At 51.5% G+C, this 16,892-nt stretch overlaps 1 protein-coding gene across 6 annotated transcripts in view; it reads right to left on the reverse strand.

The window, feature by feature from the left end:
* SLC12A8 (solute carrier family 12 member 8) overlaps positions 1-16,892 on the reverse strand; it is a 133,252-nt gene that overhangs the window by 49,718 nt on the left and 66,642 nt on the right. For all 6 annotated transcript variants that reach the window (XM_029215176.1, XM_029215174.1, XM_029215177.1 and 3 more), the window contains one exon: positions 4,757-4,870. In XM_029215176.1, coding sequence (XP_029071009.1) covers positions 4,757-4,870 — 114 coding nt within the window. The remainder of the gene's footprint in view (positions 1-4,756; positions 4,871-16,892) is intronic.

The following is a 16,892-nucleotide window of genomic DNA, read 5'->3' on the forward strand; positions in this document are numbered from 1 at the left end:
GGCCCCTGCAAAAGAGAGAGAGCCAGGAAAGGCAACCCTCCACAGAGCGATGGTGGCCCAACTCCGGTCACTAAAGCTGGGTGACCTTCCTCAATCCTTCATAAACTCCTCTGTGCTCCTCCTTTCCCAGTTGGTCAAACAAAGGATCAGATCAGTGATTCTCAACCTGGCTGGGCCAGGGGGGGATGGGAGGGACAGTAAAGCACATGCCCTAAGAGGGGTGGGGTTAAAGAGACCTGCGTAGACAGTTTGTTCAATATTATAATGTTATATTTGGAATATTACAAAACAATATTTTCGTAATTTAAACCACAGAAAATAAAGAAGCCTGGCTAATATTCTTAGGTAGCAATCTTTCTCGAAGAAAGGACCAAGATACCCCTCTCTGATCCAGCGAGGCACGTCAGAATTTCCAGGGTAGTGAGGTTTTTAGTGATTATCAAAAATGAATATGGATTCAAAGACGAAAAGTAGCGAGTCGCTGGACTAGTTGATCTCAAATGTTAGTCCAGCTCAAATTCTGGGCCCCTGGGTGGCATCTTCCAACCTCGAGCCACTGCTAATTCCTTAACGGAGGGAGAAGTACCAGAGGGGAGGCTAGCCACCCCTGCCCCTCTCTCACACCAGGCATCCCCTCTCTGACAAGATGCAGGGGCTGGAGAGGCAAAGGAGGGAAGCCAAGGGAGCAGCACGGAGCGGGCCCGGCAGAGTCACATGCCTGAGGCAGCCTCCTGGAGGTCCTGCCTGCCTCGAAGGCCCACAGCCCTGCCTCAGGTGGAACTGCTAACCTGGCGCCTGCAAGCATGGGCTTTTGACTTGGCATCAGGACTCACTGCCAGGCCTAAGGAAACAAACACTCAGGTGGGAGGCAGGAGGGGGATGAAGATCGGGGGAGGGGGGTGGGGAGTGGGAGGGGCCAGAGGATATTTTCAGATGTTAACTTTTAAAATTCTTCCTCTTTTTTATTTTCCCCTTTCCTTTTCTGTCCATTCAAAAGGAACCTGACCTTTATTTTATTGCCTTGGAGGAAATATGCAGCAGGGGAGAAGTAGAATTTGCCGGCACACTGTTTTGGGTTCTGTTTCTCAAAGGCCTGAGCCCTTAGGAGATTTCCGAGGATTGAGGAAGCAGAAAAAAAGCTGCAGAAAGCCTGGGGAGAGCATGCGGGGACAAAACCAATTTGCTACACAGTTTGCAGGGCCCAGCACAAATAAAAATGTAGGGTACAGTGTTCAAAAATTATTAAGAATTTTAGCAACAGCAAAGCATTAAACCAAGTATGCGGCCCTTCCAAGCCTGGGGCCCAGTGTGAATGCATAAATCCATGCCCACGAAGCTGGCCCTGGACAGCAGTGTCCCCCGCCCATATTAGAACAGAAGACTGCCCCTCGAGCTGGGGCAGGAAGAGAAAGGCCCACAGGATCTGGAACAACGGGGACCTGGGGCCTACTCCCTGGCAGCACTGGTGGGGATCCAGCAAGACCACAGAAAGGAGGGTCTGAGAAGTACACAGACTCTAAGCATAGGGTTCCCAGGCTCAGCAGATTTCCAGTCCCCAAAAGTGGCTCAGAAGCGGCAGAGAGCATAAACCTGAAGGGATCTGCAGAGAGAACAATAGGAGGGCCTGGCTCTGTGCACAGGTGATGAATAGCCAAAGCCGCCTAACATGCCTTGGTACTTGGTAAGACCCTGAGACCCTGAAACAGAATGACAGGGCAAGGCGGAGGCATGATGAATGACTGACATCAGTTTTCTCATCCTGGCAGAATGAAGGCTTAGAGTCAGAGACTGACTCTCTTTCCATTTCATTAAGGTGAAAGAAATGCACTATTTCTGGCACACCTGGATTTGTAGAACAGGATTCTACCTGCCACTACCAAGGCCTAGCTCCAGCCTCAAACCTGTGACCAAGCCTCAAGAGGGGACAGGTCAGAGCCACCGCAATTAACCAGGTAAGGGATGAAGCTTGGACCAGTGTGGTCAGGTGGTAGAGATGGAGAGAAGCAGGAGGTAAAGGCAGATAAGTTTAGGAGGTAAGACTGACAGAACTTGGAGGGTACTGGTAAGGAAGAAGAAGGAGTCAGGAGTAACCCCTATTAGCAGCTTGAGCAATTGGGGAGATGCAGGTGCCATTCCTGAGCTCAGGAGTAGAGAAGAACCAACTGGGGGGTAGGTGGGATGGGTTGGGTTCTGAACATGCTGGGTCTGAGATACCAAGAGAAGATGTCACATAGGCACTTGAATATATGACAAGAAGCTTAGAGAAGTCTGGGCTGGGGGTGTAAATCTGGGAGTCGTCAGCTTTGTGTGTGGTCCCTGAACAATGGACACGGATGCGATCCCAAGGGAAACAGTAGAGAAAGAAGAGAGGGGGCCTAGGCACGGGCTGAAGAAAACCAACCTTTAATGGGCAGGCAGAAGAGGATGCCCCTAGAAAGCAGGTCAGAGAGGCGGGAGAGAGACGAGGAGAATAAGGCATGAGAAAAGAAGGAGAAAGTGGGACGCAGCCGAGAGGTCGAACACACTGAGGGATTGCAAATGCCCATTGAACTGAGTGACGCAGAAGCCACTGATGACTTTGGAAAGAATCATTTCACTGGAGAGACAGGCCTGGAGTTGCAAAAGGAGAGAGTGGACGAGCAGGAGACAGGCAAACGGAGTCGGGAGGGCAAAGACTGGTGGGTGGCTGTGCTGAGGACAGAAAGGGGGCCGCTGCTAGAGGGAGCAGTGGGGTTCAGGAAAGTTGTTAAAGGTGATTGAAGTCATTAATATTTTTTTTTCATTTTAACAGTTTTACTGAGGTATAACTAATATACAATAAGCTGCACGTTTACAGTGTAACAATCTGAAAAGTTTGACATGAACACATCTGTGAGATCATCACCATGGTCAGAAACACACTTTTTTCATTGCCCGAAATCTGCTTGCCCTCCCTCCTGCTCCCCTCACCTCCATTCCCAGACATTCACTGACCTGCTTTCTGTTACTATAGTTTGCATTTTCTAGAATTTTATATAAATGGATTTTTATATACTTTTAACCTTTTAAAAAAGGTACTTGGGCTTCCCTGGTGGCGCAGTGGTTGAGAATCTGCCCTCCCCCTAATGCAGGGGACATGGGTTCGAGCCCCGGTCTGGGAAGATCCCACATGCCGCGGAGCGACTGGGCCCGTGAGCCACAACTACTGAGCCTGCGCGTCTGGAGCCTGTGCTCCGCAACAAGAGAGGCTGTGATAGTGAGAGGCCCGCGCACCGCGATGAAGAGTGGCCCCCGCTTGCCACAACTAGAGAAAGCCCTCGCACAGAAACAAAGACCCAACACAGCCAAAAATAAATAAATAAACAAATGTGGGGTTTAAAAAAAAAAAAAAGGTACTCGTTTTTGTCTGACTTCACACAGTATCTAATTGCTGAGTAGTTTTATACTGCAGGGTGATACCATAATTTGTCTCTCCATTCACCTGTTGATGAATATTTGAGTTGTTTCCAGTTTGGGACTATTACAAATTAAGTTGCTTTGAACTTTCATGTACAAGTCTTCATATGGATACACGTTTTTGTTTCTCGGTAGTAGATAACTAGAAGTGGAATGGTCTATGTTTGGTTTTTAAGAAACTGTCAAACCATCTTCCAAAATGGTTGTGCCATTTTACATTCCCATCAGCAGTGTATGCGAGTTCCAGTTTCTCTGAATCCTTGCCCACATTCGATATGGACAGTTTTAAAAATTTTCAACAATCTAGTAGCTTTTCCTCCTTTCTCTATGGAGGAAGGCAGAGGGAGGAGGAAAAGGAGACAAAATCAGCCACACTCCAGGGCATCGACACTGCCTTGATCGAGAATGAAATGTTTTGCTCAGTCTGTGTCCTGGGAACAAACCCAGTCCCTCACAAACGGTTATTTCTTATGGAGCATTTGGTAAACATGTTAGCTTACTGCCTTCTAGGCTGGGGCCCTGAGCAGGTGACAAGAGTTCTACAGGCACCTCCACTGTGGAAGACTACTGCAGCCACTGTAGAGCAGAAAGCAGGAAAGGGAGGGGAAGGAGACTCAGTCATTGCCCATGGGGATCCTGGTTTCACCCACACCCAGTGTGATAAGAGGACAATAGCATTTCTCTGCCCCCCTGGGAGAAGGCACATGGGTTGGGTTAGGGGAAGGGGAGTTTCTAGACCAGGCTGCACTCTTTCCAAGGTGGAAAGAGCAGCTTGTCCTGTTGAGGAATCCATCCTGTTCAGCCCTGAGAGAAATACATCCCCTCTATTAACTTGGCCAAGAGGTATCAACATATGAGTATAAGGGGTAAAGAGGATTAAATCGTGTTGGGGGCTTTCAGGAATTATGAACAAGTAAACTCTCTGTTAAAATAACAGATTTTGGGCTTCCCTGGTGGCACAGTGGTTGAGAGTCCACCTGCCGATGCAGGGGACACGGGTTCGTGCCCCTGTCCGGGAAGATCCCACGTGCCGCGGAGCGGCTGGGCCCGTGAGCCATGGCCGCTGAGCCTGCGCGTCCGGAGCCTGTGCTCCGCAACGGGAGAGGCCACAACAGTGAGAGGCCCGCGTACCGCAAAAAAAAAATAATTAAAAAAATAAAATAAAGTAACAGATTTTTAGTTAAAGCTAAAGTCATCGATAAAGTCAGATATATATATATCCTAAGAGCACATGCAGGTCAATTATGATACTGAGTTTTGGGAACCAAGCATTTACTTACACCCCTAATGTGAGAGTGAAAAAGAATGCCAATGCCAATACCTGTAGCTGCTGGGAAGAACACCGCAAAGACAGTGAAAAAGGACTCGCCGGGGCTGTAGTCTGGTAGAGTGTTGTTCTGCAGCAGTTCTGGTGAATATCCAATAAAACCATGTTCTGAAATAAAACAAAGGAAAGCCCAATGAGCCAAGTGACAAGATATATAGCGCAGGCTTCCCTAGATTACAGTCCTCGCTTATGTAACTTTAAATAGCAAAAGGTAGGTGTGACTGGGGGTGGGGAGCAGGGAGGGAAAACAGAAGATGGCAGAACCATCTTCCTTCCCACTTCTGGGGCTTGATTTTTATGTATCTGTATCTACGGATATAGGCAAATAAAATGAGATGAAGAAGAACAGTAGTTACCTCTAGGAAGGGTAGCATTTGTATTGTTTTGCTTATAGTACAGCTGAAATCTTTCAATGAGTATGTATTGACGTGCTTGCTTCTGATTTAAAACATTTAAGTTACCTCCCTACTCAAAAACCTTCCCACGGATCCCCATTAGCTACAGAATAAGGACCAAGCTCCTTAAGCTGGGTGTGAAAGCCCTCCACAGCCTGGCAACAGCCCACCATTTCCTATTCGTCCTTTGCCTTTTCCTCTCCCCAACAGTGACGCAGATGACTCTGCCCAAGAACGCCACTAATACCCAGCCCTGTGTCCCCTGCTTCCAGACCCTTCCCCCATATCTCTGAGCATCAATATGGTACTCACTCTTCAAGCCCAACTCAAGCTCTGCTTCCTTTGGGCTTTTCATGAGCTCCCTGATCAGAATCCTTCTCCTAAGTGCCCTCCATGACTAGCCACATTAGGTCTTTCCCCAACCAGACTGCTTGGGGCTAGAGATCCGGTCTTAAAACACCTCTGTCCCCCAGGGTCACCACTGTGCCTGCCACACAGCACGCAGGGTGCCAATATGGGTCACACCAAAAGAATCTTACTCTTGGATCTTTCGATGCCGTGCGTTCAGTCTGACTGGTTCACAGACTACTTTAGAGCAGGAACATCTCAGATATGATTTTTTCAAAGCATGTTAAACACTTTTTACATTGCCTTAAATGAAAGTTTTCAAGAGGTTTCAGTCCTACAGACACTTTGCTTTTTTGTCAAAGGAGGTCACCTTGAACAGCACCTGTGGATATGTTAGTGGGCTGTGGAATTTTAAAATACAAGTCAAGTGTCCTTGGGCTCAGGGACACCCAGCATATCCAGCCTCTGCCTTTGGAGAATGAGTTGGTTTGTTCCCGTGAACTCCAGTCCAAGAGAACCGGGTCCTGCTCCTTTTCCCTCCAACCCCGCAGCTACGTAGGATGAGTTCTCAGCCGTCAGTCATGCCGTAGCTGACCCCCAGGGCTGCGGTGACCATCTCCTGCCAGCCTGTCCTCCACCGCCCGCGGGGCTTAGCTTCACCCTGACCTTCCATCCACAAAAGAGCGCCGGCTCCCTGGTGAGTCCAATGATAATGCCAGCACTTCTCACAGCTTCCAAGATTCACATCTTCACAGGAAAAGTATTTTTCAAAAAAAAAAAAAATAGTAAAATGAAAGCTCAGCGAAGTACAAGGGACCCTGGGGAGTCCAGTCAGGACTTAAAATCATTGTTGACTGCTCTCTTTCTCCTGAACTTTAAATCCCAAGGACTGTGCAACATTTCCGAATGGTTTGGCATCTTCACAGCCGGTCCTCCCCTCATTAACAAAACAGCAATAATAGCTAAGTTAACTTTAGTTTATCCGCTGGCTGACCCTGCTGACTAGACTTTCTGGGGAGAAAACCAGCCCAGCCTGCCTTGGAAGGGAGCTCGGCCAGGCTGGATGATGCACAGGCCTGAGCACATTTGAGCGCAGGGCTGCGTGCTGGGCAGGCCAGCCGTGCGGGACACAAACACTTCATCAGGCTCCATTGATCTCCGCCGTCCCGAGGCTGCCCTGACACGGGCGGGTATTTGGTCAACAGGCCTGAAGGGCTTGGCCCTGGTCAGCCTGAAGGGTCAGAGGGATTGCAGGCGCCACAGATGAGTCACTGGAAAGCCTTCTCTCTCCCTCCATACCACCACCAAGATCCACAGAGTGAGGGAATGAGTCACTGGGCTCATTCGGGGATGGGGGTGGGGTCCATTCTCTGCAGAGCCACTGCAAGGGCAGCCCTCACACATTCGCAAGCACACGCTCACACTGACAACTGCTGCTGGCCCCAGCCCTCTCCCCTCAAGTCCAGTTCTGAGCTGTTCTCAAGGAAATAACCTTAACTTTGGAAAGAATTTTATGGACAAAGATGTTTGTCAATGAGTTATTTATAATAGTGTAAATGGGGCAGGGGGGTGTCTAAATGTCTAACTCTGGAAGCCTGAGGTATTTTAAATGCTTAAAAAGACTTTTTAGGGACTTCCCTGGTGGCACAGTGGCTAAGAATCTGTCTCCCAAGGCAGGAGACGTGGGTTCGATCCCTGGTCAGGGAACTAGATCCCACATGCATGCCGCAGCTAAGAGTTCACATGCCGCAGCTAAGGAGCCTGCCTGCTGCAACTAAGACCCAGCGCAACCAAGATAAATAAAATAAATTTAAAACATTTAAAGAAAGACTTTTTAGTGCCAAAGAAAACTGTCCATGTTATATATGATATATGTTCAGTAAGAAAACTGGATACCATTTATAGGATGAATACAAAAAAAAGTTTTAATGTATATATGTAGGAAAAGGAAGCATACCAAAATACTAATTGTGGCTGTTCGTATAATGCAATTTTGGACTTCTTTTTCTTTCTTTTTTTATGTTTACAAATTTTCCACCTGTCTTTAATGAGCATAATCAAATTATCAAAAATTAAAGTCTTTTAGAAAAGCAAACAAAACATCCCACAACTGAAAGCCTACTTTCTCCAGATAGCTTTTCTATAAACAAATTCATTTCTTTTTTTTTCTTTCCATTTATCCTCTCCCTGCTTTTCAAAATGATTTCAGTGGCTTATGAGAAAAACATAAAGGCAAGTAAAATTAGGGGCAAAAAAAGAAAGAAATTGAGCAAAAGAGAGAGAGGGAACACCTACAGCCCACAGCCTGAGGTCTCTGAATAGGTTCTGAGGTAAGATCCTGCAGCGATTTTCTTCAAACTGGAATTCAAGGCCTAGAGAGATTGTTTTACTTTCTGACCTTAAGGACTTTCTGACCTTTCTGACCAAGCCCACTCAAGCAGGGGAGGACCCTAGGGCCCACCCTTCACATGTGCCACATTCCAATGGATGAGAAGGAGCCCTAGGCTCACGTGGTAGACCTACCTCATTTCCTCTGCCCCTACCTTCCCGGGGCCCTTATGACTTCCACCCACCTGACACCCCGCCTCACGTCAGGCTCCCCAGTCCTGATCCAGCCCCGCCAGAGGCTTGGCCCACTGGCCTTCGCCCTGACTCCCGGGGCTCCAGTCTCTCGCCCAGACCCTTAACCAGTGGTCCAGCTGGATCTCAAGCTTCTGCAGAGCGGGTGTCCAGGTCAGACACTGATGTCTCTGGCTGGCTTGTACTTGAGGCATGGGGCGAGGTCAGCTGGCCATGCCCAGCATTGCAGGGCAGAGCAGACCCACCTGCCGTGGCCTCTCACAGTGGGTCTTGCTGTCTGATTTGCTGAACAAAGGTCCCTAATTCTTCTAGTCATGGCCCTGTTTGAGAAGCTGATGAATGCCCATTTTGCATACCATTTGGGGGTTCCCTGAAGCCTCTGTGGGGGGAATGGACCCTGAGGTTCAGGACCTCTACTCCAGGGGCTGCCTCTGTACCTGAGACTTCTGACACGCCCTGCAGGCACCTACGCCCTCCCAAGCCCTGAGCAACACCACGCCCTGCCTCGGGGTGAACAGAGGTCAACGTTTCCTGCTGCAGTCAGTGCCAAGCAACGAGGAGTCTCTGTGTGCATGGGGACAGCGCAGGTCCCCCAGGGACATCCTGGGCACTTCTCTTCTGAACATAATCGCCAGTGGCTGTTTATTGAGCACCTCATACTTGCCGGTCACTGGCCGCCAACTAATTTACATCATCCTCGATCCTCACAACCACCCTGCAAGATCAAAGATGAGAAAACCAAGCTCACGAAGGTGAAGAATCTTGTCCAAGGTCACACAGCAGACCTGCCTGTATCACAGCCCTTGCCTCTCCCCCAGAAGGCCGGTCTCCAGGTCCCTAGCACTACCCTCCCTCACAGAGACACACACACAGCCCAGGTTTCCTTCAACCCTGCAAAACGCCACCAGAGATCATGGCATCTCCCCTTCTCCACCTGTGGGGGGCCAACAGGGTGTCTCCCTATGGAATGCCACACTGAGGGGGTGTGTGCACAGCTGGGAAGAAGCAGAGCCCACCCTCGACCCCAGGTCTGTCTGAGGTCAATTTTCCATAGACCATACCGTCTCCCTGGAATTCATCCTGAGTTGTTTCCCCAGAGATTTCTAGAGCATGTGTGGGCCTTTCAGCAACTCTGCTGGTAACATGAGGGGCTGGGGTGCTCTCAGCTGATGTCTCCCGACTCTGAGAGGCCTGGGGTGCCCAGTGTCTGCAGCTGTGGCACGTGACTGTTTCGGGGTTTGACCTGAACATCTGTTTCTGTACCCACAGAAAAAAATACTTTGGTCCCATGTGAGCTATGAGCTTTTAGGAAGAACAAAGACAGAACAGAGTGAGGAAAGAGAAGACGAATCACAACAAAAACCAGGCAAGAACGGGCTGAGGGAAAATACTTGAAGGCATGACGTTCCTCCTCAGCATTCGGGTAACACGGCTTCTTGGGATGCCACCAGGGCGCCTGTGGTTCTGCAGGGTCCAGGGGGTCTGTGCCCAAGGGATCCCACGGGATCCCACCTACCACGACTGGGCCAAAGGGGCCAGCCTGGGTCACAAGTTGCTACAGAGCACAGCTCCCTCGGGGCCGGGCCCCACGCCCTCTGGTAAGGTGGCTTCTGGGAAGCTCCGTGTGGCCCCTGTGGCTTCCCACCCATGCCGCCCTGCCTCTGGGGTCTGCTGAAATTAGAAGAGGCAGCAGGAAGTCATCGGCCCCCACGTGTGGGTGTCGGATTATGGCCGCTGACTAACTTAGAAAGTGAGACTGCTAAAAATGACACTGGCACTGTGGGCCCTGCCACCCCTCCGTGATCTGCGGGTCCGGCGAGGCGGGGGCTTCTGGCCCGGCTTTCTTCTTGGCTCGGGTCCCCCCACCCCTCGCCCAGCGAGACAGCCCTTTCCTGGGAACGACAATGAGAGAGGCTGGTCCAACCAGGAATAGAAAGAGAGAGGAAGGCAGGGAGGGGCACGCCGCCCAGACCCCGGGAGATCACAGGAAGAGCAGCGCTGCAAGGAAAAGGAAAGGAGAGGCCGAGGTTCTGGGAAGGGACACACACACCAAAACAACGCCTGGGGGTGGGGAGGGCAAGAGAAGGCCAGCGAGCTGGCCGGAGGAGGATTCCCAGAGGAGCAGGAAGTACAGTAGGGTGTACAGCAAGGGAAACGCGAATTGGGCGCCTTGTGCGAGGGCCAAGCCTCGCCCTGGACACAAGGCCCCTCCGGAGGGTCTCCTGCGCAGTGGAGCCCGCCTGGGACCCGGATGGTATGCCCAGCACCTGGCACTGCCTGGGCTGCTCCAGGACTCTGCCTCACAGGGACGGAGACCCGCAGTTTGGGGGAGGGACAACACATCTGAAATGGCCTGACATAGAGAGGTCAGTGACAAGGAAAGAAAGGCGTGTCCGGGCCCCATCCTGTCACCAAGGCCCTCACAGAGCTCCTGCCTGTGCCGTCCCTATGCTTACTCAGACACGGCCCAACCCCAGACGGTCTGAGGTGGACACAGATGGGCAGTTAGGCCCGGCAAACCCCGGCGGCCTGGGCTGGTCCGTGGATCTTTCCTCCCCTGGGCTTTGGTGCCAGGGCTGGGAGCTGCAATGGGTGAGGCAGCCTCAGTCATAAGAAGGATGTGCCCAAACCTGAGCTTAAAAGCAAAGATTTAGGAGAAGCCCAGGCTATTCTCCTCCTCCTTGGGGTAGAGCACGAGGCCCTGAAGATCTCTGGGAGGAAGGGGAGAACGGTGACAGGACCAAGACTCACGACACCTGGGTTCACGTCCTGGTTCTTCCACGGACTCGCTGCAAATTCTGACTCTGTCCATCTGGGATGGGCCCGAGATGCTGCAATCTCAATGGGCACCCAGGTGATGTAGATCACGCTCCCAGTAGCAGGTATTAAGTTGTTTTTCAGAACCCTTCTAATTCTGAAAGTTGCCTGCCAGAAGCCCATTCTCAAGACTCAGGGAACATTGTCCAAATACACCATTGATTTCCAGCGGCAGATGGAAAATCCCAAACTAGCTTCCAAAGCTTGTCAGTGCTGCCCCCTACCTCCCTGCTACCCCTTCCCTTTCTCTGTGGCTGTGGATACAATGTGTGCTCCAGACTGTGAGACAAAGTCATTGCCACATTTTTCATCTGTTAATGAAACAAAGCAATTATGAATTACAAGTCCTGCCACTAGGCCTTACATTATTACAGTCAGGCACGCCCTCCGTTAGTGTGGACACGGAAAGCTTCCTGGTCTAATTTATCGGTCCATTTTAACAACAGAGGGAACTGATAGAAGCCAGCTACTCAAAAGGCTTGAGAACTGAAAGTGGGAAAGTAACCCCAGCTTAGAGTCCCATTTGGAGTCCGCAAAACACCAAGTCCCCATTTGCTGGATTCTCCCATTGAACTGGGTCATAACCATCCTGGTCCACTACAGGTGCTCCACAGAAATATTCTGAAATTGAACTGGATCAGGCTGTATTGACTTCGACTGTCAATGGAAAGGGATGGAAGGGTCAATAATGATAGGTTCAGAAGAGGCCCCCAAGGCCCCCGCCCTCAGCTCGGATTTCCTTCCCCACAGGACTTCTGGGCAGTGAGCTGGGAGCCTTCCCCAGACCACAACCCCCTCTCTGGCTTCAGCCCTAGTGAGTTTGGTCCTCCAAAGAGAGGGTGGAGAGAGGATGTGAGCAGGGTTTCCAGCTCCCAGGCCCCCACCCAGAGAGAAAATACACAGAGGGAAGGCCGGGCATTCTAGCAGTGGCTAGAAGGGAAGTCTGAAGTGGGGTTGGGCCTGTCCAGAGGCCCCCGGGGAAGGCCTCCACCCTCCGGGACAACTGGCTGGTGGGAACAGCCGGAAAAGCCCCCAGGGCTAGGTAACCCAGGGGATGAAGGGCCTGGGTTGGGGGGATGTCAGGGCAGCCCCCTTGGGAGGGTATGGCTGAAAGTTTCCAGTAAGAAGAGAAGCTCCTGCCAACCCCTACAATCTAGGACAGGCAGTCCTGGAGTTCCTTCTGAGAAAAGGATTTCTCACTTGTAAAAGGGAGGATTTCTAACAAACATCCAAGAAATTGTTCCATCCTCTGACATGGGCTCTATTTTAAATGCTTAACCAAACTTTTTTTTATAATGGCCTTGGGGTCAGCAAGTTGAGACGAGATGAGATTTTTCACCTGGGAAGGCCGACCGAGCAAAGGACTGCCAAATGCCCCAGAACATTAAGGAACTCGCAGCTCACCTGGACCCAAGAAACAAAGAGGTATCTCACGATAATAACCGGGATTGCCACAAACGCTGAGCAAGGGCTTGTGCCAGGCACCGTTCCAAGTGCATTATATATATTTGCTCACAACCACCCCATGAAGTAGTGCATTTTTTAGGTAAGGAAGCTGAAGCACAGAGAGGAGACTGGATTCAACCCTTGGCTGCCGCTGCCGCCGGGGTCGGTGCTCACCCAAGGCTGCAGGGAGTCTGGGAGGGGAGCCAGGAGCCCAGCTGGTCAGGCTGAGGCCAGACGGAAGGGACTGCAGAGCCCCCAGCCCCCCGCCCACGGAGCCCCCAGTGGGCTGCCCGACACTGCTCTCAGCTCAAAGGAGCCCTGAGAAAGGAAAAAATCTGGCCTTCTTATCTCCTGGGGGAAAGGAATGCACTCTCCCGCCAGGATAAGTGGCTGTTTTGACAGGAAGTCTCCACCCAGGCTGTGGGTTCCTCCCAGCCACCATTTACTCCTTCTGGCCGTCCCTGCCTCTGGCATCCCAACTCCCATCCTACTTAAACCCCACACACACCCTTACACCCCCCAAATCTAACCCAACTGGGGGTCCCCCCAAGTCGGCTGCCCACCCCCACAGCCCCGGCCTCCATGGGGGCCCAGAGTTCCGACCTGGGAGTCACGCCTCAGCCCCACTGTTGCCTGGACACCGTCTCCAGGCAGGCAGCTGAGAAGGGGGTGGGAGGACAAGGGGCCCCCTGCAGGGGGCAGTCAGCATCGACGTGGTTATGCAAGCAGGGCCACCCTCCTGTCCAGCACCACGCTGGAAGTATTCAGACTCCACGTGCCCCAGCTCTGCAGCCAAGGGCAGTTCTCCCCGACCCCAAGCCCTACCCAAGAGAGAAATGCTGCAGACGCTCTCTTAGAACCCACGGCAGAAGATTCAGTATCACATGACTATAGAATGATAATGCCACCGGGGTCTTTGGTCTCAAGTCCACTTTACACCTGGGAAGGCTGAGGTTCGAAAAAGGAGAAGCCCATGCCACACAGTCAGCAGCTGGTCAGGCAAGACCAGAACCCAGTGTGGCCAAGCTCCCTCCAACGTGTGCCCTGCAATGGCACTCAGGTCTCTGTTGTCACTGCCTGCTAACCCGCCGGGTCAGGGTAGGAACTGTACTGTCTTATTTCTTGGTGTGTCTCCATTGCCTAGACCCAGGAGGTAAGCAAAAAATTTAATACTTTCTTAATAAATAATGGAAACAACCCAAGTGTCCATCAACAGATGAGTGGATAAACAGCATGTGGTCTATCCATACATAGAGTACTCTTCAGCCATTGAAAGGAACGAAGTATTGACACTTGCTACGACACAGATGAATCTCGAAAGCATGCTAAGTGAAAAAAACAGAAAAGGACAAATACTGTGTGATCCATTCATATGAAATATCTGAAAGAGGCATATTCACAGAGACAGAAAACAGAACAGGGGTTATCTGGGGCTAAGGGGAGGAATGGGGAGTTATTGGTCCATAGACAGTCTTTGTTTGGGGTGATGAAAATGTTTTAGAAGCAGTTATGATGGTTGTACAACATGGTGAATGGAGTTAATGCCACTTAATTGCACACTTGAAGATGGTTTTTTTTTTAATGTTATACATATTTTGTCATTAAAAAAAAAACAAACACAAGCCGTTTCTTTCCACAGTACCCCCTGCAGGGACCACCTCCAGCATCCTTGTTTCTGGCCTGGGCTCCTCTCTGCTTTGCAGATGTGGAATAGAGGATAAAGGGAGCTTCCTGGCCAAGGCCGATCAGAGAGGGAGGAACAAAGCCACAGGTACAGACTAGTCCTAGTCTCAGACTCCGATGCTCCCGCCAAAGCAAGCTGCCGCCTCAGATGACGGACGCTTCAGCTCTTGGCCACTGCAAGGTGAGTGGGCACCCCCAGCGAGCCATCTGACCACACACGACTCCTCCCTGCTGGAACTGGGCAGAGAGCACCATGTTCTCAGGAGTTCAAGTGGAAATCACAACCCCCTTTGTTGACTTCTAGAACTTACAGGATTTTATTCAGGGGTCACAGGGGTCACAGGGGTCACAGGTTGGGGTTGTGGGCCTTTAAGGCAGAGCTGTCCAGAAGCACAGACTGTGGTTTCTCAATATCAACCATGCCCAGATCCCACGGAAAACCTCAGCAAAGTCAAGGGTGCGGTTGTCCCAGTCTTGTTTTTGACACGGTCCTGCTTTCAATACTTTCCTGGTCACTGGGACCCCAGACCCCAGTTTAACACCGGTCCTGCTTAATAAGAGCTGGCCTGGAATGAGTGTGCCTTTACTCTGGGCTACCCTGGGCTGCCCTCGGCAAGGGCAAAGAGAAAGCAGGCCGGGCCGCTCCTCTAGGGGACTTGGACGATGGGGCCCTACCTGGTCTTGGGCCAGCAGCATCAGCATCAGCGTCACCTGAGAGCTTGTTAGACCTGCAGAACCTCAGCTCTCCCCTCCCCCAGCCCCCACCCGTGGAACTGAAACCTTCATCGTTACAAGATCCCCAGATCTTGAAGTTTGAGAAGCACTGCCTTGTAGTATAACCCAGGGGCCTCCAGAGACCTATTCTTCCAGGATAAACAATGATAATGATAATACTTATTTATTAAGCACCCACTTGGTGCCAGCTATGACTCTAGGCCTCTTACATATACTATTTTATGCTCTGACAACCCAGTAAAGTAGGCATTATTACCTGCTTTTCAGAACCGAGGAGAGCGGTCACAAAGTTGACCAAGTCCATACAATGAGTTACAGCTGAGCTGGAATTTGAACACAGGGGTCTGAGTCCAAAGCCATGGCTCTGACAACTGTGGTATGATGCAATCTTTTAAACTGGGCCAACAGTTACAGCCACTTGTCAACTCTCTATGGGGCCCAGACATTCACTGGCAAATGCAATCCCCAGGAAGGTATTCTAGGGGCTGCCCCGCTGCCTGGTGCCAGCCTGGGCTCTGGGTTCCCGTGCGCCTGGGTTGGGCAGCCTGTGGCAGAGGGCTCTCTATTTCTTCAGGAAACGTCCCTGACGATGAATTTGCGTGGCCCGGCCCCCAGTAAGCATTAGGTCTGGGACTGGAGGGACAAATAAATTAGATGGTGCGCAGGCTTGGGGCCCCTTCTGCCGCAAGCTCGGAAACCTCCCGCACTGACCTCGTCTGGGCCCTGGAGTTTATGACTCGGGGCTTCATCTCCTGCCGGCCCCCAGGAGGCAGCACTCTCCTGCCAAAGGCACCCGTGGCAAGCTCCACTATCCCCTCCAGCCAGCATCCACAGGCTCCTCAGGTCACGGAACCCGGCCCAGCTCCACGAAGCCCAGCCCAGCCCAGCTCAGCCCAGCCCAGCCGGGCCTGAGATTGTCTATCTGATTCTCTGTGCCTGTACATGGCCACCTCACCCCCCACCCGAATGTGTGACTTGAGGGCACGTCTCCCTGCCTTTGTGTCCCTCACAGACCCACTGAAATGCATCTCAACCCAATAGGTGCCCCCAAAACGCCTGAGCCAGAAAGTGCCATCATTTGCCCTTCCACAGCCGTGCAGAGGGCATCCCGCTCACCTCCCACAGCCAGAGGACCCCTTCCTGCAGTGAGGGGAGCACGAGGCCCAGCAGGGCGGAGCTGGGGGCACCGACAGGATATGCCAGCCCATCCCTCATTGTGTCGCCCTCCACCTCCTTGGAACCCCCGGCTGCTCAGGGCTGAGGCAGACAGCCCAGCAAGGCGAGGGCCCTCCCAAGCCAGTGATTTCATGCTTCAGGCATCCATCCCCAGAACACCAGCCGGGGAGCCTGGCAGGCCAAGCCCCCTGCTGCTCACGGAGCTGGAGCAGACACAGGGAGAGAGCCGGGCAATGTTAGCTCTGGTTTCCTTCTGTAGCTGCGACCAGGTCCCCACGGCCTCCTTGGCCTAGCGGTTCCTTTCTCTGCTTTCCACAGCCAAAGCCAGCAAATGAAAATAATACGATGGAGAGGGTGGCAGGGCCTTGGAGCCGGGGGCCTGGGATTCTGGTCAGTCACTCTCTTCAAGAGAGACAAACTCAGAACAAGAGGAAGGCCTGAGGGTGCCTGCCCCTGCCCTCCTCCAGCCAGACAGGAGTGAGGACCACTGCCCCCAGAAAACCTATTGAGGGATGAACCCCAAAAGCTGGGAAGTCACAGTACCTAGAGTATTATGTTCTCCCTCTACCAGAGAAATGGTAAATGTTCAACTCACCTAATTTTAAAAATAAGAATCACCAACCTAAAGTGGTATTCCAAAAAAAAAAAAAATGTTATTCCATAGGTAGAACACATAGAAGAGCGTGCTTTGCTTTTTACTTAGGTCAGTCAGTGAGCGGATGGGAGGGGGAGTGGATGGTGAGGAGGGGTGACCAGATGGACATAGAGAGGAAAAAGAGGAAAAAGATTGGGGAGGAAAAAGAGGCAAACCTAAAGGAAGAATGAATGAGGCTGGAAAAACAGAGAAGAAAAACCAGGTATGTTTTGAGGAATGCTGGAGATCACAATTTTGTTGGTTCGGTTTGCAAAAGTTCCGAAATCCTGACTCAGACCTGAGCCTTTGTTTACAA

Source organism: Monodon monoceros, unplaced genomic scaffold, assembly GCF_005190385.1.
Source record: "Monodon monoceros isolate NGI ecotype Baffin Bay Population unplaced genomic scaffold, NGI_Narwhal_1 Super_Scaffold_11, whole genome shotgun sequence".
In the NCBI taxonomy this organism is placed as follows: Eukaryota; Metazoa; Chordata; class Mammalia; order Artiodactyla; family Monodontidae; genus Monodon; species Monodon monoceros.